Genomic DNA, 21,812 nt, shown 5'->3' on the forward strand with positions numbered 1-21,812 from the left:
ATATATACAACAACATAAAAAAGCCATGCTGGGCAAGGTTCAGCAATATTTTTATATGACATTTTCTGTTTGTGACACCCCCCCAAAGACTTTAAAAGCTGACCCCCATATCCCTCTTCGTACTGTTCAGACAAAGTTTGTGTCCCATAGAAAGCTATTAAAAATGTTACTGTATTTGTATTTCAGAAAGAATAGGATTCACAAAATTCAAAAGTGAAAAAACCCTGAAGTCATTAATTATAGGGAAATTTCAACAAGGAAAAAAAATCATTTTCGATCCTTTAAAGCCAGTATGCCCCATGGGCTCCCTTTCTTCATTTCCTTTCAGCAAGGGGTCATGTAAAACGCACCATTGCCAAGGGATCAGTTAAGCAGTGAAAACTCCAAATGAAATTAGACATGTCACAGCAAAGAGATGAGACAAGATTTGCTGATTTGAAAGTAGCCCCTATTATCTTAATGATCTCTGAACATCTATCAAGGACTTGGGAGTACTTCTCTAGAAAAGACTTTTTTTTCAAAATCAAAAGGTCATAAACAGTTCTGAAAAGTAACAAAAGTTCTTCGTGTCAGGGAAGCACAGTAAAGCAATCTTTTATAATAATCTAAATTATATACTCCTTCAAGCAAAAGCACAACTGTTGCTGTGATAATAAAGGAAATAGTACGTTATCTTCATAGCACCTCTTTGAAAGTGAGTATTCTCTATATACTGATGCTTATGAATATATACAGTCAGCGGAAATGCAGAATAAGAAACAGTGTAAGGCAGAAAATCTAGTACAGGCGTATTCTTATGTAAGAATTACCATTTTCAGATTATTCAGTTTAGATGTGTAGTCTGCCCTATCAGAAAGTTCAGAAAGTGAAACATTTTTTACACAAAACATGATTTAAAAATATTTATTGATAACTATCAGTCTGTATTTAATACAGTCCTAAAACACACAAAATAATAAAGTGGAAATGTATTTATTCATGTATATCCCCTTAAGTCTGAATAGAATCAGGATAGCTAACACTAAAACAAAGTTAAAAACAATCCACAACAAAATAATAGTTATCAAACACAATAGATCTAAATGAGAAGAGCAGATAAAATCAATTTTATTTCAGCTAATGTTTTTTAAAAAGGTTTGCATTATCGTGCTAGCTCAGAATGTGCATCTCTATAGACATCTAAAATCTACTTTTCTGTGTTCAGGAGAATAAATCCTCTCGGAACAGATTCCTGGAGGGGGAAGCTCCAGCGCTAAGGGTACATTTTCCCCCTATGGATATGATGTTATTCTGCTGAGTTTATGCCAATGAGATTTTTCCACCTGAAATCACACTATGGTCAGCGCTCCAATACCAGTTATAGACTGAGGAAGACAAACATCAACAAAAACTAGGACAGCAACTCAAAGGAAAATGCTGAGATGCACAAAAGATGATTATCTGTACTTTGCTGAAAAGAGAGGTGTTTGACTCCAGGTCTGTGTGTTTCAGCACTAACTGGAAGGTCACACAACAACCCTGGGCTCTCAGAAGGCAATTGATTAGTGGTGCAGTGTTATCTTGATTAAAATAGTACACAGAAGAGATTCGCTTTGGTGCAACCAAGAATTACCAGGCTGGCATATACAATGTTGGAGCATTCTGTTTTCCATTTCAACAGAGTGTGGCAATGGAACCTGCAAAATGATTTCTTTCCTAATTTGTTAGGCTTTGCCAGCTAAGATTTCCAAACAAAATGAGAATTTGAGCCAAGGTGATTATGTAAGGACAAAATGGGGAGCAGGCATGGATGCTCTCTGGTCACATCTGTGAAAAAAAAACTTGCCCCAGTTGCTCCTGTCTGTGCTTTTATGGTCTGTGACAATGGGCAGGTTTCTGTCGGGGAAGTCAGTCCTTTAGGTATGCAGGTCCCAAGCCAAATTAGTGACAAAAGAAAAGTATCTCGAAATAGGGACAAAGAAAGAAATATAGGAGCCCAGCAATTAAATCATAAATAACTTTTCTGATCCAGAAATGTGAATGATGAAATTATTGTCAATAGCTCATACACCATCACTATCAACATAAATGATAGTAAAATCCCCAAAAGCTTCTTAAGCTCATGAAGTTTAAAAAGATATTTGGGAGTTTTCTGTTAAGACCACTGGAAGGATACATAACTACAGCACTCTGCATATACACTTTAGCAGAGTGCTTACAGAGATATGCTATACTAGATAGGAATGAATAACCCCTCTACAGTAAAGTATGTCTTCAAGTATAACATATGGATTAGAGCAGTTAAATAAAAGATTTTCTCTCTCTCAGAACACTAGAACCTGAGGATATCAAATAAAGCTGAATGTTGGATGGTTCAGGACAGACAAAATAACTTTACACATTGCAGAGTTAAACTATGGAATTTGATCCCACAAGAAGTAGTGATGGCTAGCAATTTGGATGGCATTAAAAGAGGACTGGACAAATTCATTGGAGGATATTGCTATCAATGGCTACTAGCCATGATGGTTACATTCTGCTTCCATTGTTATAGGCAGTATACCTCTGAAAGCTAGCTGCTGAGAATAACAAGTAGGGAGAGTGCTGTTGCACTCAGGTCTTGCTTTCCGGCTTCCCATAGGCATCTGGTTAGCCACTATGAGAAAAGGATGCTGAAGCAGATGGACCACTGGCCTGATCCAGCAGGCTTTTCTTATGTCTGTATATTCTTAACATCAGCAGAGGCTTTGCAATGGTTTATCAACATCAAAGCTTTTTTAGACAGGCAGGCAGATTTGGGAGAAGATTCTAACAATAATGATATACATGTACTTACTTATAATAATAATAATAATAAATTTAATTTCTTCATCGCCTATCTGGCCAATGGCCACTCTAGGCAACTTACAAATTTGTTAGAATACAATTGATAAAATACAATAATACAATATAAAAACAATACATCTGCAGCAACAATATTAAAACTGGGCAGGAGGCATTACAGTTATAACAATTAACCCTCCCCGGATACCCCGAAGGCCTGCTGAAAGAGCCAGGTCTTTAAGGCTTTCCGAAACACATTTAGGGAAGAGGCATGCCGGAGATCTTGTGGGAGGGAGTTCCAAAGAGTGGGGGCCGCCACTGAGAATGCCCTCTCTCTAGTACCCGCCAATCTGGCTGTTTTTGTTGGCGGGATTGAGAGAAGGCCCTGTGTGGCCGATCTTGTCGGGTGGCATAATTGGTGGCGTTGAAGGCGCTCCGTGAGATAAACTGGGCCAAAACCGTGTAGGGATTTAAAGGTCAATACCAACACCTTGAATTGGGCTCAGAAAACAACTGGTAGCCAGTGTAGGTCGAACAACACTGGTGTGATGTGATCTCAGCGGCGACTATTCGTAAGTAGTCGAGCCGCCGCATTTTGTATCAGTTGTAATTTCCGGACTGTTTTCAAGGGTAACCCCACGTAGAGCGCATTACAGTAGTCCAAACGAGAGGTGACCAGGGCGTGTACCACTAGTGGGAGCTGGTGAACAGGAAGGTAGGGTTGCAGCCTTCGTATGAGGTGTAGTTGGTACCAGGCTGCCCGGCTCACTGCCGAAATCTGAGCCTCCATGGACAGCCTGGAATCAAGCACAACCCCAAGGCTGCGGACCTGGTCCTTTAGGGGTAGACTCACCCCGTTGAACTTCAGGTCAATGTCGCCCAACCCTCTCTTGTCCCCCACAAGTAGTACCTCGGTCTTATCAGGGTTCAACTTCAGCTTGTTCCTTCCCATCCATCCACTCACGGATTCCAGGCACTTGGACAAGGTCTCCACAGCCAACTCTGGTGAAGATTTAAATGAGAGATAGAGCTGAGTGTCATCCGCATATTGATGACACTGCAGCCCAAATCTCCTGATGATTGCCCCCAGCGGCTTCATATAGATGTTAAATAGCATGGGAGAGAGGATAGAGCCCTGTGGCACACCACAATTGAGAGGCCAAGGGTCTGATACCTCCTCCCCCAACGCTACCTGTTGGTACCTGTCGGAGAGAAAGGAATGGAACCACTGTAATACAGTGCCTCCAATTCCCAATCCCTCCAGGCGAAGCAGAAGGATACTTTACCACTGTCTCAAAAGTTCAGGATACATTATTTATAATAAGCTGCAAAGAAAAGCAAGCACAATCATACAAATATTAAATCTTGAAAAGGTATTAACATAAACTACTCATTACAAACCTTTTGTGGCTCTATCATAAGCATACTCTTCTCCATGTCTAGCCCATGAAATTGGAGTTGAGACTCAACAGCATACTGTAAAGAAAAGATTGACTGTCTTTAGTGAGCAGATTTAAACAAAAGAAGCATCTCTTTCACAAATCAAAAATAATCAGAATGTGTGTGCATGACATGTTTGGGCAAATCTCTGCAAAATGTTTATACTGCCAGATGCTTCTCATTTGCAAATTTGGGAGAAGACCATGACTCAGTGGATAGAATACATACTGTGCATATAGAAGGTTCCAGGTTAAGTGCCTATCTCCAGTTAAAAGGATTAAGTAGCACGTGATGTGTCTGAGAATCTGGAAAGTTGCTGCTAGACAAAGTAGATAATACTGGGTTAGATAATCTGCCCTGGTATAAAGTAGCTTCCTATGCTCTATTATCTAAAGGCCTTGCTAAGACCACATAGATCACAGAATCATAGAATAGTAGAGTTGGAAGGGGCCTATAAGGCCATCAAGTCCAACCCCCTGCTCAATGCAGGAATCCAAATCAAAGCACTCCTGACAGATGGCTGTCCAGCTGCCTCTTGAATGTCTCCAGTGTCGGAGAGCCCACTAACTCTCTAGGTAACTGATGCTACTGTCGTATGGAAGTTTTTCCTGATGTCCAGTCAAAATCTAGCTTCCTGCAACTTGAGCCCATTATTCCATGTCCTGCACTCTGGGATGACTGAAAAGAGATCCTGGCGCTCCTCTATGTGTCAACCTTTCATGTACTTGAAGAGTGCTATCATATCTCCCCTCAGTCTTCTCTTCTCCAGGCTAAACATGCCCAGTTCTTTCAGTCTCTCCTCATAGGGCTTTGTTTCCAGTCCCCTGATCATCCTTGCTGCCCTCCTCGGCACCTGTTCCAGTTTGTCTGCATCCATCTTGAAGTGTGAAGACCAGAACTGGACACAGTACTCAAGATGAGGCCTAACCAGTACTGAATAGAGGGGAACTAATACCTCACACGATTTGGAAACTATACTTCTGTTAATGCAGCCTAATATAGCATTTGCCTTTTTTTGCAGCCACATTGCACTGTTGGCTCATATTCAGCTTGTGATCAATGACAATTCCAAGATCCTTCTCACATGTCGTACCGCTGAGCCAAATGTCCTCCAACTTATAACTGTGCATTTGGTTTCTTTTTCCTGAGCGTAGAACTTTGCATTTATCCCTGTTGAATTTCATTCTGTTGTTTTCAGCCCAATGCTCCAGCCTATCAACATTCCTTTGAATTTTGTTTGTCTTCCACAGTATTAGCTATGCCCCCAATTTTGTACCATCTGCAAATTTGATAAGCATGCTCTGTGCCTCCTCATCCAAGTTGTTAATAAAAATGTTGAAGAATATTGGGCCCAGGACCGAGCCCTGTGGTACCCCACTCATTACTTCCACCCAGTTTGAGAAGGAACCATTGATAAGCACTCTTTGAGTACGATTCTGAAGTCAACTGTGGATCCACCTGATAGTTGTTCCATCCAGTCCACATTTAGCTAGCTTGCTAATCAGAATATCATGGGGCATATTGTCAAAAGCTTTGCTGAAGTAGAGATATATTACGTCCACAGCATTCCCACAGTCTACAAGGGAGGTTACCTGATCAAAAAATGAGATTAGTTTGGCAGGATTTGTTCTTCATAAATCCATGTTGGCTCCTAGTAAGCACTGCATTGTTTTCAAGGTGCTTACAGATTGACTACTTTATAATCTGCTTCAGAGTTTTTCCAGGGATTGATGTTAGGCTGACTGATCTGTAGTTTCCCAGTTCCTCCTTTTTGCCCTTTTTGAAGATAGGGACAACATTAGCTCTCCTCCAGTCATCCATGATTTCGCAAAGATAATAGACAGCAGTTCTGAGAGTTCTTCAGCCAGTTCCTTCGATACTCTAGGATGCAGTTTATCGGGCCCTGCAGATTTGAACTCGTTCAAAGTGATTAATTAGGTATTCCTTGACCGTTTGTCTATCAATTTCAAGCTCCAATCCTTCTACTTCTACTTCATGTTTCCTGGGAGGGTCATAGACCCTTTTTTGGGAGAAGTCTGAGCCAAAGTAGGAATTGAGCACGTCTGCCTTTTCTTTGTCATCTGTTATCATTTTGCCATCCTCATTGAGTAGCTGTGCCACCATTTCTTTTCTCTGTCTTTTACTATGGATGTACCTGAAGAAAGCTTTTTTGTTGCTTTTAGCATCTCTCACTAACAGCTGATTCTCAGCTTCAGCCTTCCTGAAGCCATCCCTGCAATTCCGAGATACCTGCCTGTACTCTTCTTTTGTAGCCTTGCCTTCCTTCCACTTCCTGTATGTGTCCTTTTTTGTTTTCAGGTCATCTCTAAGCTTTCTGTGAAGCCACATTGGCTTCTTCTGCTGTTTCCCCCTTTTTTTCCTTGTTGGAATTGCTTGCCATTGCACTTTTAAAATTTCCTTTTTTAGAAACTCCCACCCATCTTGGACTCCTTTTCTCATTAGGCTCGCTTGCCATGGAACCGTACTTACAATTGTTCTGAGTTTATTAAAATAGGCTTTCCTGAAGTCCAGGGTGTGCATATGGCTACTCTCAGCTTTTGCTTCTGTTAAAATCAAGAATTCAAGTATGGTGTCGTCACTTTCCCCCAGAGTTCCCATAACTGCCACTTCATCCACCAAATCATCTCTATCGGTTAGAATCAAGTCCAGGATAGCTAATCCTCTGGTTGCTTCCTCCACTTTCTGTAGGAGAAAGTTATCTCCAAAACAAATCAGAAATTTCTTTGAGGGGCTGTGTTTTGCAGAATTTATCTCCCAACAGATATCGGGATAACTGAAGTCTCCCATTACTACTACATCATGCCTCCTCAAAACATTGGCAATTTGCTTTTCAAAAGTTACATTCTTGTCCTCTCCTTGATTGGGTGGTCAGTAGTAGACTCCAAGCACCACATTCCTTTTATTACTTGCCCCATTAATTTCAATATAGATACTCTCAGTAGAGCTACCAAGCTCATCTTCCTGTATTTCTGTGCAGGGATATATATGTTTAACATATAGCATGATTCTACTTCCCTTTTTATTCCTTCTGTTCTTTTTGAACAAGTTATATCCTTCAACTGCTGTATTCCAGTCATGGGAGTCATCCCACCAACTTTCAGTTACACCTATCAAGTCGTAATTACCGTCCTGTATTAAGAGTTCAAGTTTGTCCTGCTTGTTTCCCATGCTGTGCGCATTAGTATACAGACATTGAAGACCATGTGATTTATGGCTTGGCTTCCTTACTACATTTTTCTGAGGGCTGTTACTGGGCCCTATTAGAGCCGATCTCTCTATTCCCATTACTGTGCACAAGCTTTCATCAGTTGCTACCACCAAGTCATTGCTATCTTCCTTTTGTTTCAGTGCTTTTAAAGACTATATATGGTTGGGTACTGAGCTAATCTTCATGCTGTTCTCCAGTACCATTCCGATGTGATACTGAAGTTAAATGCAAATACAGGAGTTTGTCATTTTTTTCTTAAGACACACCCCTTATTTAAGCCCTGCTAGTTTACTCTGAAACAGGCAATTTAGGGATTCACTCTCAAAATGCTTAGCTTTCATCCAACCCCCTGGCCTTATATCTGGCACTGTATCCATGGTTTAATGCAAATTGATCAGGTAAGTAACTTTCAGGTAACAATCTCTGAAGTTCTTAAACTTGAGCAGGCAACTTAAAAAATACACTGTTGAAAAGATATCAGATTCAATTGCGATCACTCATGGCCGAGTAAGATTGTCTTCCAAAATAAGGTCTTTATCAGTGGGTCCGTAAGTGACTGTGGAGGCCAATTCTGGATCCACACAGCCTTCCACAGTGCGGATATAGGTTTCCAGATGGAAGATGGTCACGATGAGGATTTGCTTGACTTGCCTTCCGCTTAGCTCGTTTGTCCCTTTCGCTCTGTACTCGTGCTTCTTCAAAGTCCATAGCGCTTTTGATAATGGCCGACCTCCAATTGGGACGCTCATGGGTCAAGGCTTCCCAGTTCTCGATGCTTATGTTACATTTTTTTAGATTAGCTTTGAGAACATCTTTAAACCTCTTTTGCTGTCCACCGATATTCCGTTTTCCATCCTTAAGTTGGGAGTAAAGTAGCTGCTTTGGAAGACGGTGATTAGGCATTCAAACAACATGGCCAGTCCAGCAAAGTTGATGTTGGAGGATCATTGTTTCAACACTGGTGGTCTTTGCTTCTTCCAATACGCTAACATTAGTCCACCGATCTTCCAAAGTAATTTGCAGAATTTTCCAGAGGCAGCGTTGATGGAATCTTTCACGAAGTTGGGAGTGGTGTTTATAGATGGTCCCTGTTTCACAGGCGTACAGTAAGGTCGGTAGTACAATGGCTTTGTAAATAAGCATTTTGGTCTCCCTGCGAATATCCCGATCCTCGAACACTCTACACTTCATTCGGAAGAATGCAGCACTCGCAGAGCTCAGACAATGCTGAATTTCAGTGTCAATGTCAGCTTTTGCAGAGAGATGGCTACCAATATAAGAAAAGTGATGGACATTCTCCAGTGTCGCACCATTAAGCTGGATTGATGGTGCTACAGAGGGATTGGTTCGCACTTGCTGATGAAGCACTTTGGGTTTTTTGATGTTAAGCGAGAGGCCAAGATTTTCATATGCTTCTGCAAAGACATTTAGGATAGTTTGAAGATCTTCCTCTGAATGTGTGGAGACTACATTATCATCGGCATATTGAAGTTCTATGACAGAGGTTGTAATTACCTTACTTTTTGCTTTCAGCCTACTGAGATTAAAAGGCTTTTCATCTGTTCGATATGTGATTTCCACGCCAGTGGGAAGTTTCCCCTCAACAAGGTGTAGAATCATGGCGATGAAAGTAGCAAATAAGGTTGGAGCAATGACACATCCCTGTTTAATGCCTGATCCCATTTTGAATGGATCACTTTGAGAGCCATTGTTATCCAAAATTATTCCCGTCATGTTGTCATGGAGGAGTTGCAAAATATTCACAAATTTATCAGGGCATCCAATTTTCAGAAGGATGGTCCAGAGAGCAGATACAGTATCAAAGGCCTTAGGCAGATCAATAAATGCCATATACAGAGGTTGATTTTGCTTCCTGCATTTTTCTTGAAGCTGTCGTGCAGTGAAGATCATGTCCACTGTCCCCCTGGAAGGGCGGAAACCATTTTGGAATTCAGGGAGGATGTCTTTTGAGATAGGTAGGAGGTGATTTGCGGGGATCCTTGCAAGGATTTTACCTGCAGTAGCAAGAAGAGAGATGCCTCAGTAGTTCCCACAATCTGTTCTATCACCATTCTTGAAAAGAGTGATAATTATGGCATCCCTAAAGTTTTCCGGGATCTCCTCCCTCATCCAGATTTTTTTGATGAGTTTATGAAGTTGTTGTGTAAGTTCAGGCCCACCTTCTTTAAAGACTTCAGCAGGAATCCCATCAGGTCCACTAGCTTTGTTATTCTTCATTTGATTAATGGCTTTACTGACTTCATCCAAATTAGGGGATACTGCAAGCTCATCTCTAATTTGTTGTTGTGGGATTTGCAAGAAGACCTCATCAGCCACAATAGAGTTACAATTAAGGAGGTCATAGTAATGCTCTTTCCAGCGCAGTGCAATAGACTGTTTATCCTTTAGAAGTTTGGTACCATCTATTGAACGTAGGGGATTTGTACCATAATTTGTTGGTCTGTAGATGGCCTTTGTGGCATTAAAAAAGCCCCGTGCATCATGAGCATCTGCAAAATGCTGGATTTCTTGAGCTTTCTTTATCCACCAGGCGTTCTTAAGTTCTCTAGTTCTTCTTTGGACCTCAGCCTTTGCACTGGCGTAGATGTTTTTCTTAGCAGCACAGTTAATGTCTTTCTGCCATATCTGGAAAGCTTTCCTTTTCTTGTCAATGATATGTTCAATCTCACTATCATTCTCATCAAACCAGTCCTGATGTTTCTTAGTTTGGTATCCAATAGTTTGTTCACATGCTGCAGTAATGGAAGTCTTCAGTGTAATCCAGTGTTCCTCAACATTTTCAGGGAGTTCCATCGGTAGATGTTTCTTGAGAGTTGTTTGAAAGCAAGCTCGCTTAATAGGATCTTGAAGGGCATGGATGTTCATTTTATGCCTTGGTTTTCTTCCTTGGAGCCTATGTTGAGGAACAATATTAATGGCCATATTGGATTGAAGTAATTGTTGATCTGTCCAGCAGTCAACAGTGCTCGTCATGGCCTTGGTGAGGAGTACATCACGATGATCTCTGGCAATGACAATTATGTAATCCAGGAGATGCCAGTGCTTCGACCGAGGATGCTTCCATGATGTTTTAAATTTATCTTTCTGGCGAAAGAGTGTGTTTGTGATAACAAGATTATGCTCTGCACATTTAGTCAGAAGTAGAATTCCATTCAGGTTGCTATTGCCAACTCCTTCTTTCCCAATGGTTTCTGGCCATAAATCAAAATCACGCCTAACTCTTGCATTGAAATCGCCCAGGAGAGTAATTTTATCCTCCTTAGGTATCTCTAATAAGATGGTGTCCAGCTGGGTATAATTTTTTCCTTGATGTCTTCATCAGCATCTAATGTTTGTGCATAAGCACTTAGAATAGTTGCCTGCTGGGTTTTGGTGAGTTTTAACTGGAGAGTTGAGAGTCGTTCATTAATGCCAGTAGGAACTTCTGACAAGAGCTTCACAAGATCATTTTTAATAGAAAAGCCTACTCCATGTATTCGTCGTTCTTGTTCAGGCAGTCCTTTCCAGAAGAAGGTGTAACCTCCTTTTTCTTCCTTCAATTGTCCCTCTCCTACTCTTCGAGTTTCTTGGAGTGCTGCTATGTCAATATCAAAACGTCTCAACTCCCTCACAATGATGGCAGTCCTGCGTTAAGGATGTTCACTATCTGTATTGTCCAGCAATGTCGGTATATTCCACGTTCCAAACTTCATTTGTCTTTTGCTACTGCTAAGTGGTGACCCCACTGGATGCGGTGATCCAGTCAGGGAGGGAGATGAGACAGTCTATGTTTAGGGCACCTTTTCTAGCCCCTTCCCCATATGGGGTGAGCAGAGTGGATCCCAAATAGGACCGCTCAGTCATGGATACAGCTGCCTAACTACTCAACTGCCTCAGTCCTTGAGCCAGGACAACTGAGTCTGTATCCACCGTCCATGTGCCGGTCCATGACTAGGGGCTTCTGGATTTCACAGTCCTGCCCCTGTTGCCATTCGCCGATCTCCATGGGACTTTTGGTTTGATTTGGTTGGAAGACGCCTGTGCATGAATTTGTTTTATGTGGGGAGGTCGGTGCACGACAATCAACACACAATCTTGACAGAAAAAGGCTTTGATCCAATGGCATGGATACCATAACGATTGGAAGTCTTTTATCTGCTGCAGCCTTCATCCACCTTCACAGCCGTTGTAACATACACATTGTTATCCTCCACCTGTTCTGCCATTGAGGACTTTCTTGGATCGTTCTTTGTCTGATTCCTCTCCCTTGGCCTTACCGCCATGGGTGACCCTGATGGGAGTACATGACTCCCGACGGCAACGCTCACAGGGTTCAATGGAACACGCAAGCCCACTCACCACTGCAAGATGACGATCCAGCGAGGGGGCAAGGTGACGATCCAGCGAGGATCAAGTAATATCACAAAAGCAGTAGCACACATTTTGAACCATGTACCATTTAAGCCAGCATAATCTGTTGATATCAATGAAACTGGTTTGAATGGTTGGTCATCCAGAAATAGCATGTGCGGTGGGACACAGGTCCAATACCATGCACAGAATTCAGTGTCTGCATTGTACGTATGTGTACTACCTGATTTCTGTGATCCATACCTCAATTTTAATGAGGTGCTCACTCAGATGATCAAACATGCAAATTGTCCCTACTTAGAATCATAGAATAGTAGGGTTGGAAGGGGCATATAATGCCATCAAGTCCAACCCCCTGCTCAATGCAGGAATCCAATTTAAATCATACCCTGCAGTTGGGTGTTCAGCTGCCTCTTGAATGCCTTTAGCGCTGGAGAGCCCACCACCTCCCTAGGTAATTGGTTCCATTGTCATACTGCTCTAACAGTCAGGGTTTTTTCCTGATGTTTCCTCAAAATCTGGCTTCCTGTAACTTGAGCCCATTATTCCGTGTCCTGCATTCTGGGACGATCAAGAAGAGATCCTGGCCCTCCCCTGTTTAACAACTTTTCAAGTACTTGAAGAGTGCAATCATATCTCCTTCAGTCTTCCATCTCCTCAGTCATCTTAAGGCTAAACATGCCCAGTTCTTTCGCTCTCTCCTCATAGGGCTTTGTTTCCAATCTGCTGATCATCCCTGTGCCCTCCTCTGAACCTGTTCCAGTTTGTCTGCATCCTCCTTAAAGTGTGGTGTCTAGACCTCAAGAAGAGGCCTAACCAGTACTTTTGTATTCTTCTATTAATGCAGTCTAAAATAGCATTTGCCTTTTTTGCTGCCACATCACACTGTTGGGTCATATTCAGCTTGTGATCAACAACAATTCCAAGTTCCTTCTCTCATGTAATATTGCTGAGCCAGGTGTCCCCATCTTATAACTATGCATTTCATTTCTTTTTCCTAGGTGTAGAACTTTGCACTTGTCCCTGCTAAATTTAATTCTGCTGTTTTTGGCCCAATGCTCCAGCTATCAAGATCACTTTGAATTTTGTTTCTGTCTTCCAGGGTATTAACTATGCCTCCCGATTTTGTGTCATCTGCAGATATAAGCATTCCCTGCACCTCCTCATCCAAGTCATTAACAAAAATGTTGAACAGCACTGGGCCCAAGATCAAACCCTGTGGTACCCCACTTGTTACCTCCCCCAATTCGAGAAGGAACCATTGACAAGCACTCTTTGAGTACGGTTCTGTAGCCAACTGTGGATCCACCTGATAGTTGTTTCATCCAGCCCACATTTAGTTAGTTTGCTAATCAGAATATCATAGGGTACTTAAATGATTTATCACTTAACTGATTTATGCACAGTAATCCAGACTGAATTTATATGTTGATTGCAGCCTATATGATTAATAATCCAAGAAGAAAGATGAAGTAGATTATGATGTGCAAGTATGGTATTATGAAGGATGCTTGGTAAATGAGTGTATTTGGGAAAATGAATAGAAATAATAATAAAAATATAAACATTGAGACACAAAATGAAACCCAGCATAACCAGTCTGACAGCCCAAAAAGCAGCAAGTAACATTAATCTCTTAAGACACCCCTGCTCCCTTCACACACACACACACAATTTGCTCAATTGCCTTTAAACAGAGAGTTGTAGATCTGTCTTGTAAATGCAATGTCTTCCACACACAACAGATGGGGGAAGGACATGCTACTTTACATCTTCCTTGTAAAGTTCGGGTAATATATGGCCAGCACATAAGGGGGCTACTGAGCCTGCACAGAGATGGGCAGGGATAAAACTGACTAGTTCCAAGGCAGAAGTCACATCAGTTTTATCACAGCTGCAAGGGTAATAGTAAAAGACTCAAAAATGTATAAATATTTTTGAGGAATCTTTCCTACTTAATACACTGGGAGAGAAATGCCAACTAAATGAGATAAACCCATGCAGTCTGCCTTGCCCACATTTACATCATTATCATGCAGCCCTCAGCCATGTGGGCTGTGTCACAGAAAAGCAGCTCTGACTTGGCTGAATATGAAGGGCATCTACAGAGACCAAACATCATCTTACATTATCTATGCAGATATGCCGTTAAGTGCAGTGGTTTTAAACCATAAATTGCCAGTGCAGAGCCCACAATCCTAGTGGAGGTAAGGGATTTTAACCCTTTGTCCCTGTTATAGTCCCAATCTAGACTGCAGGCAGCATGTCTGCACTCCACACTGGGGAAAAAGAGATCACACTGAAGTGAGTAAGAGCTTTTTGCTGAACCAGAAGGGACCACAGCAGGGGATTTTAAAAAACTCTAAACCTCCCATGCTATGGTCCTGATCTGGATCTGAGGTCCCACTGGCAACCTGTTTTTAAAAAACCCTCCTGCACTTAAAAGCAAAAATACATGGCTCACATAATATGCAATTCCTTAGTTTTAATGCACCACTCTCTCACATTCCAAACTGCAATGGTTCTCAAGCTGGCCTATCATACTTTCCCAGAAAGATGCAATAGTTTTGATGCAGAAAAAATGTGCTGATATTCCCCAAACAGAACTATTTTCATTAAGGAAGATGTTTGTATTATACAACATCTGATCAACAATGGAATATGTGTTGCAAAAAAAGTCTATCAACTAATTGTCTGGCAGTCCAAAAAGGGTGATCTACATCTCATGTGAGTTGCATTTGTAGAGACTGTTATAGTGCTTCAGTGATCAAATATATCATCAATTTCAAAGTGTTTACTGAGTTTGATAAAGTAGCAGTGAGTCACAAATCTGAAGATTAATTTGCTGAAATCTGTGATGCATGGACTATTGTCTCATTTTATAGCACACAAATGATGTTTGAATTAGTAATTCAAAGCACCATAGACAAGCATTTCCCTATCTGTCTAGGGATATAAAACTGTTAATGTTGTGAGCTTTGTATTGATTTGGTTTCATAAAGTAAAACAGAAACAAGAATTAATAAAACATTTACAACCTGTTGTTGATTTAGAGCAACAGCTTGTTCAATGTCTTTAAAAGGACTAATAAATCAATGTGGCCATTCAATCTTTTCCTTGTGCAAGATTTTTATTTGAACAAAAGGAATAAAGGCACGATCAGTAAAATATGGCAGCCCAGAAGTACATGACCTGATTTTGTTATTGTTGTGGTTTTAAAAAATATGATGAACTAACAAATAATGAGTTAAGATTGCTGGTGTGCTTTGGAACATATAATGTATAACACAAATATGATGCAATATTAATTCCTTACATGGTCAGATGGAAAAGCTTTGGATTCCAGAAGGATTTTATAGCGATCTGAGGTAGGCTTAAAGAATGCTAACTGTAAAAATAAAATAAAAGTAAAACTTTTATTAGTTCATAATTATTAATAAACATTTGTTTCATTTGTCTCAAAATCACAACTTTTTTTCAAGGGTAGCCAGCTGCAAAAATATTATGGATGTCAATCTAATGTTTGACTATATATCCGAGTCCTTTAGAACTTAATGGAGAGACAATGCACTTATGGTTGCTAAATGTTAACACTTCAATATTGGAAGGAGAGATCTGCTCCCCACCCACTGACTATACAACGGATAGAAGACATGACTCAGCTATTTATTTATTTTTTATTCAATTTCTATCTCACTCCTGAAGCAGCCCATAGCACCTTATACCTAGCCATTTATGAGAAGGTGACCTTTCATAAATGCAAAAAAAGATGAGAAATTTTCAGACATACGGATTCCATACACAGACCTATTTGCATGAATGAGCACTGGGTAAATCTGGGGTACCAGCTGCATCACCTTCCTTCATCCCCATAATGGGTACACAGAAAGCATTGCTTTGTTTTGTTATTGTATCTTTTTGGTTATATTTCTCTTTTCTCTCCAAAACTCAACAAAAACTATAAATAAAAAAAATATTACTGGTTTCAAACATATGCCACGCAATCTGGCCATCGACTTTTATGATAAGAAATCTGCACAATTCCAGAGATCATAATATACCACTCAGCAGGCAGTGCAATTAACACCTTTCAGGTAATAACTTTCAGGTAATGGGATGACTGAAAACAAAGTCTTTAAGATCCCATATGAATTCATATAGAAAAGATACTGTAGCCCCAAACAATATGTTACTCAAAGGTTGCTATTTGATCCAATATATTTACTCTCGACCATTCACAATCCAATAATTTCTGAGCCCATTCAAATTTAGTCTGGCCTGCCCTCCATAAACTCACTTCTATCTTACCCAATCCCCTTCCATTCCACTCACCCTTGACCCTCAAACCCCCACTTACTGGCTCATGACCTCAGTACATTGAGTTTTTGTGTCTTTGGGGCATGCTGCAATACAGCATCAGGTACTGGAGAGGGGAGGGAAGCACTGAGGAGGGGAGATATCCATCATTCCCTCTCCCCACAGCTGCCTGCCCTTGCTGAAATGTCTCTGTACTTCAGATAGTGAAAGGGTAGGCAGGAAAAGAATTTGGGAATTGACTGGCAGAGAAAGAGCTTGGTGGGCTAGGGTGGGAACTCTTTTTTGGCTTGGATTTTAATCTAAGCAGAACAATTTGGGGCTCCTAATACTCACCTCTTACAGACCCTGAAACCTGTATCCTAACTCCAGAAGTACAAGTTTCTCTAGCATCTCTACTTCCAATAGAAATCTTGAATATTCCTACACTTAGAAGTTGGAAAACAGAGATATAAATCTCATCAGTTCTCTATTTCCAGTCCCCAGTCAGTACCAGTGATGTGATGGTGGTGTCAGCATGAGCACAGGACCTGCAAATTTTTATTTCTGTGAAAGAACTACAATCTCACAAAAATGTATGGCTGTCATACAATACTCATGACTATAGTGCTTGATTAAGCAGCTCTTTAGTTTAAGTTGGTCACCACCAGTATATTGTTAGAACTGACTGGAAGACTCATACAATTATTCCACGTTCAGGTACACACACCAGGGGCCATCCCTTCATATCTCCCAGACCCTCCCCCTTCTGATTGTCATGCACCTAAGCTTCTTAGTCTGTCTCTGCCATTGACTTCTGAAAAATCACTTCCATACTCTCTTTTGGCAAACAAGAGTGTCTGAACTACAATAGTTTCTGAGAAACGTTGGGAAAGCAACAAAATGTCATTCTGGGAATGCATAAGGAATCCTAAGAAGCAAGTAATGGGTGAGTGTATTTAATAGTTTTTGTTTTGTTTTGTGCCTCTGTAACTTTTTTTTACCGTTATTATTTTATTTTATTATTTATTAAATTTATTACTCACCCATCTGGCTGGCTGTCCAGCCACTCTGGGCGACATACAAAATAAAAACATACAAATACATTAAAACATTAAAAAACTCAACAATAATAATAAAATCTAACCCACCCCAAAAGCCTGCCTGAAAAGCCAGGTCTTCAAGGCCCGTCGGAAGCTCATCATAGAAGGGGCATGGTGGAGATCATTTGGGAGGGAATTCCACAAAGTGGGGGCCACAATTGAAAAAGCCCTCTCCCTAGTTCTCACCAGTCTAGCTGTTTTAACTGGTGGGATAGAGAGAAGGCCTTTTGAGGCTGATCTTGTTGAGCGGCATCCCTGATGATGTTGGTATTGCACACAGATAATGTCTTAAGATGTTTTATGCTCTTATAGCTTCAGAAGTACAAAAAGAAGAAATCCTTACACAATATATAATTAAAAAGAATTACAATTATGGACTGCATTGCTTTGAAATGTGGTGGTGGTCACTAGGTTAGAAGTCTTTAAAACAGGATTCAACAAATCAAGAGAAGGTAGACCTATCATCACTTGTGAACCATGATTTTAAGCAAGCAGCCATTTAAAGTAGTTTCTCCCCCTGATTTTACGGTTAATTTTAACTGATTTAAAGCTTTATCCCTTTGGTATCCTTTCTCGATCCTGTTGTACACTGCTTGGAAACTGTGGTATTAAGGGGTACATAAATTAAATTGCCACCCTGGGCTCCTCCTGGGAGGAAGGGTGGGATATAAAGCTAATAAATAAATAAATAAATAAAATGAAATAAAGATAATAACTAAAATATAATCTTCATATTCATCGACAGTATAGTTTTCAATATCAATGCTCAGGGACAAATAATACCTTCATATACACATTAAGGAATCAAGCTCTGAATTCAGAATTCTGAACTAAATATATTTAGCAAAGCAATTCTTACATTCTTATGACTTACCATTAGGAGATGTAGATTAACTGTCAAGCCGTTCATTAATGCTATCTCTTCTTTATGGGCCCCTGAAAAGCAATAAGGCAGATGTTTCCCTTTTTTCTTTTGTCCTGTGTAAGGTCTGTTCCAATGATGTACAAAACCTCATGACATTGGATTGCAGTCAGTATCTCCCAAATGATTGAAAAGTAAATACATGTTTGATGTGTCACTGTGGAGAAATAAAAGTAAAACGTTCCCCTGTCTGGTGCAATATACCATTCTAACAGGGAAATATTTATATTTACCATACTGTTGTGGCAAATAAAGCAGATAATGAAGTAGCCATACTTCCTTTATTGAAATCCACGTTGAATTTTTGCTATCATAAACTTGCAGCACCAGCAGAGCTTGGAAGATTACTTTTAAAAAGTAATAAATTACAGTTACAGTTACATAGCCCCCCAAAGTAGTAATTACTGTTACAATTACAATTGCTCTGAAAATAACTGATTACTTTACTTTTAGTCAAAAGTAATCACTACAATTACATTTTAGTTACTTTTTAAAAAAAATGCCTACAAGGCATTGGCCTTGGCTGCTGCACATCTAAATAGCCTAAAACACATTAAAAATAAGCACACACACAGACAGAGAGTAGTAGAATAATTATTTTTACCTGTAAGATTAACAGAATGGCATAACAGAATCTCACATCCCCCCACCCAACCCTACCCCCAGCAATGATGATACCCCAACACACATGTAATTCACTTGAAATCAAATTTTACACTTGAAATGCTGCTTTTACAATACATTTCTGTTATGTCTCAAAAGGACAGGATGCTCAAAGAGCACGTCAGACAAGGAATGCCTTTTTACAGATTATGTTGCCACCAGTACTGAACAGGCATTCTACTGTGGTGCTTGAAGGCATGTCTGTGTTGTTCTGCAAAAAACAACACAGCACCCCTTTCAACTAAAACACATTTTGATCTATATGGCAATCCCCTATCATCAAAGTAAAATGCAAACTTTAGTACTTTACTAGTTGCCTTTGTAATTTTTTTTGTCAACAGTATAACTTAGAGGTAACTTAATCAGTAATAGGACGGGTAAAAAGATGGCAGCAGTACTGCCTGCGTTTGAAACAACTCCCGGAAATCGTTGAGCTTTATATTTCAACTGGTAAGCTCTGATCTTGCCATAGCTGGCTAAATCTAATCAAAATAGCCTCGACAGTCTGTATATTTTACTGGAGTAGCAGTGGGGGAGGTTTGATGGAAGTTTGAATGTGAAAGCAGCTAAGACGCTGGAGCGACACCAAGGCCAAGGCCTTCCCTCCCTTCTCCTCATTGTGATAAGGAGACGACTAAGATAACGACAGAGAGTGAAACTGGCATACTTTTTCTATCTGACAAGTTGGACTGTCTGTAGTTGCATCAATAACAACACCAAGCTGTCCTATAAAAATTTTAACCCTGCTGCATTCAAACCAATCAAGCAATAATTATGGTCCTCACACGCCAAGCAACTAAGGCTCAGACCCTCCAAAAAAGAAAAGTAAGAAACAAGCTAAAATCCTCTCGTGTTTCCCCATGAAAGAGGAACGCAGGGGTGTGGGAGGAAGTCCTCCTTCCCTGAATGAGGACCAAAATAAGGCAGCAGTGACAACTCAATATACTTCTAGTCTTGACTGTTCTGTGGACTATACCAAATGTGGTTTATATTTACCTAATAGGCTGCCTCAGGGATTTGACTTAGCAACAGAAATTGCACAAGTGGAGATCGCACAAGCGGAACCACCAAGCCCTATCTTTGGGGCGGTGTGTTGCCCTGACTCCCCCCTGCAAGCCCCTTTATCTACCTGTGAGCCAGAGGACTCTCTCCCCCTGGCTGGGGGGGGTAAAATTTCTGAATTGATCCAGAATACCGGGGGACATATGATACCTTCTGACCCTCCCATGCTTAGCAAGGATATAAGCTCTCTGGCTTTTTCTCCTTTACATAGACAAACTGAGCCGATGAGCCCTGTTAAATCTTATTCTCCTAAATTGGAGATGCACCTGAAGTTGCTAGCCAAAGAACTTGATTCAATTAAAAAAAAATTGCTATGCCCTCCTGGTTGTCGTAGCCAAATTCCACAAATCCCATACATGTGAAGAGTGTCCAGGGCACTTGGGAAAACATAATGACACCAAGACTCCCTCCAAACGCATGGTGAAAGACTTGGTCCACAGAAATAAAAAGAAGGTTGCCAAGCGAAATCCTGGTAAAGCAAAGGGTACAGCGGTGGCCCAGGACAAGACTACAAAATCTAAGCCTAAAGGGAAAAGGCCAAAAAACTTAAATCGATGCATGGGAATGAATTTTAAAAAGCTCTTTAATTTATTGGAAGAAACACAACAGGCTCCCACTCAGACTGCCAAGATAATTAAGGCAGGACTACAGACCAATAAGGTTTGTCTTGCCGATGGAGATTCAGACTTTTGCCTTAATCCACTGCAACTGGGAAAATAAATACTCCCCTGCTTCCAATGGCATTCCCAAGTGGCATAACTGAGTGTATGCTTACTGGAGACAAAATACAAGATCCATGGCAACATGTTCTGGATGCTGGCCTGAAGAAGCATGCCGACGTAAGATATACACCTCTTCCTATAACCCAGCAAAAATGGGAACTGACCCTAAGTCGTCGCAAATTAGTGCTCTCCAACTTCCCTAAGCCAAAAGGCATGTTGCCTTTTTACCAGCGCAAAGTGCACTTACAGGACTTGGTGTGTAAAATTGCCCCACAATGTGGTTTGATTTAAGACATCATGGACATCGAGTACTTATTTTACGATCACCAAAACACTCGAGCTGTAGTAACTTTAGGGAGCTGGGCATCTATGTAGCGGCTTTATATGGAGAAGGACAAATTCCATCATGAAGGGTTGCCAATAACCAGGCTATTTGTGAATCGGAATCCTATCAATCTATTTTATAAAGTGCCAGGCTGTACTATAAAGGACAATACATGTAGCTCTCTCATCTATCTGGAAGAACCTCTGTTTAATGTGCATTCCATGCCCTCTGAATATCATTCTCCTCTTCAACATTCCATTGCTTCTAAATTTACTCCTGTTTTGGAAGAGAAAGATCTTCTAAAATCTTTTCACTCCCTGCCAATACGACCTCAGAAGGAGATCATTGCTAGACTCACGCTTTTAAGAAACACTCTTGCCCATGCTATGTGCCATGATGAAGATACGACAAACCGGTCCCGGGTTTTGGAGAACACTCAAGTAAGACCTGATTCTGGGACTGTGGTGAAGACCTTCCAGCATAATGCGATCACTACCTTGGATCAGACCTCTTTTTCCCCCCAAGGAACTCATTTCCCTCCCTCCAGAGGGTCACAAACAAAAATCAATTAATAGATCTGGAGAGGCAGGTGCTCCCCTTAGGGTACCTCTGCTCAAGGGTCTGACTAGACCTTTAACATCTGGCTTAGACTGGTTACGATCTAGATATCTTGGCCCCGAGGAATTGGGATATGCTCCTGTTGGGACCTTAGCAATTCCGACCACCAAACTGATGCCGTCCATGCATCCCGTAAGATCTGGCTCTGTATTTGTGGATAACGCTGGTGTGTTAAATCAGATTACGGAGATAAATTGACAATCCCTCCTCGTGCCGACTGCCTGATCAGGCCTTTACCTAGGCAATATGTTGCTTGCCTGAG

The 21,812-nt window shown here is 40.9% G+C and overlaps 1 protein-coding gene across 7 annotated transcripts in view; it reads right to left on the minus strand.

The window, feature by feature from the left end:
* KYNU (kynureninase) overlaps window positions 1–21,812 on the minus strand; it is a 191,134-nt gene that overhangs the window by 79,224 nt on the left and 90,098 nt on the right. For all 7 annotated transcript variants that reach the window (XM_061608871.1, XM_061608872.1, XM_061608873.1 and 4 more), the window contains 3 exons: window positions 18,113–18,174; window positions 15,159–15,230; window positions 4,204–4,278 (listed from right to left, as the gene is read on the minus strand). In XM_061608871.1, the coding sequence (XP_061464855.1) occupies window positions 4,204–4,278; window positions 15,159–15,230; window positions 18,113–18,174 (209 nt within the window). The remainder of the gene's footprint in view (window positions 1–4,203; window positions 4,279–15,158; window positions 15,231–18,112; window positions 18,175–21,812) is intronic.

This window comes from Rhineura floridana, chromosome 2 (assembly GCF_030035675.1).
Source record: "Rhineura floridana isolate rRhiFlo1 chromosome 2, rRhiFlo1.hap2, whole genome shotgun sequence".
NCBI lineage: Eukaryota > Metazoa > Chordata > Lepidosauria > Squamata > Rhineuridae > Rhineura > Rhineura floridana.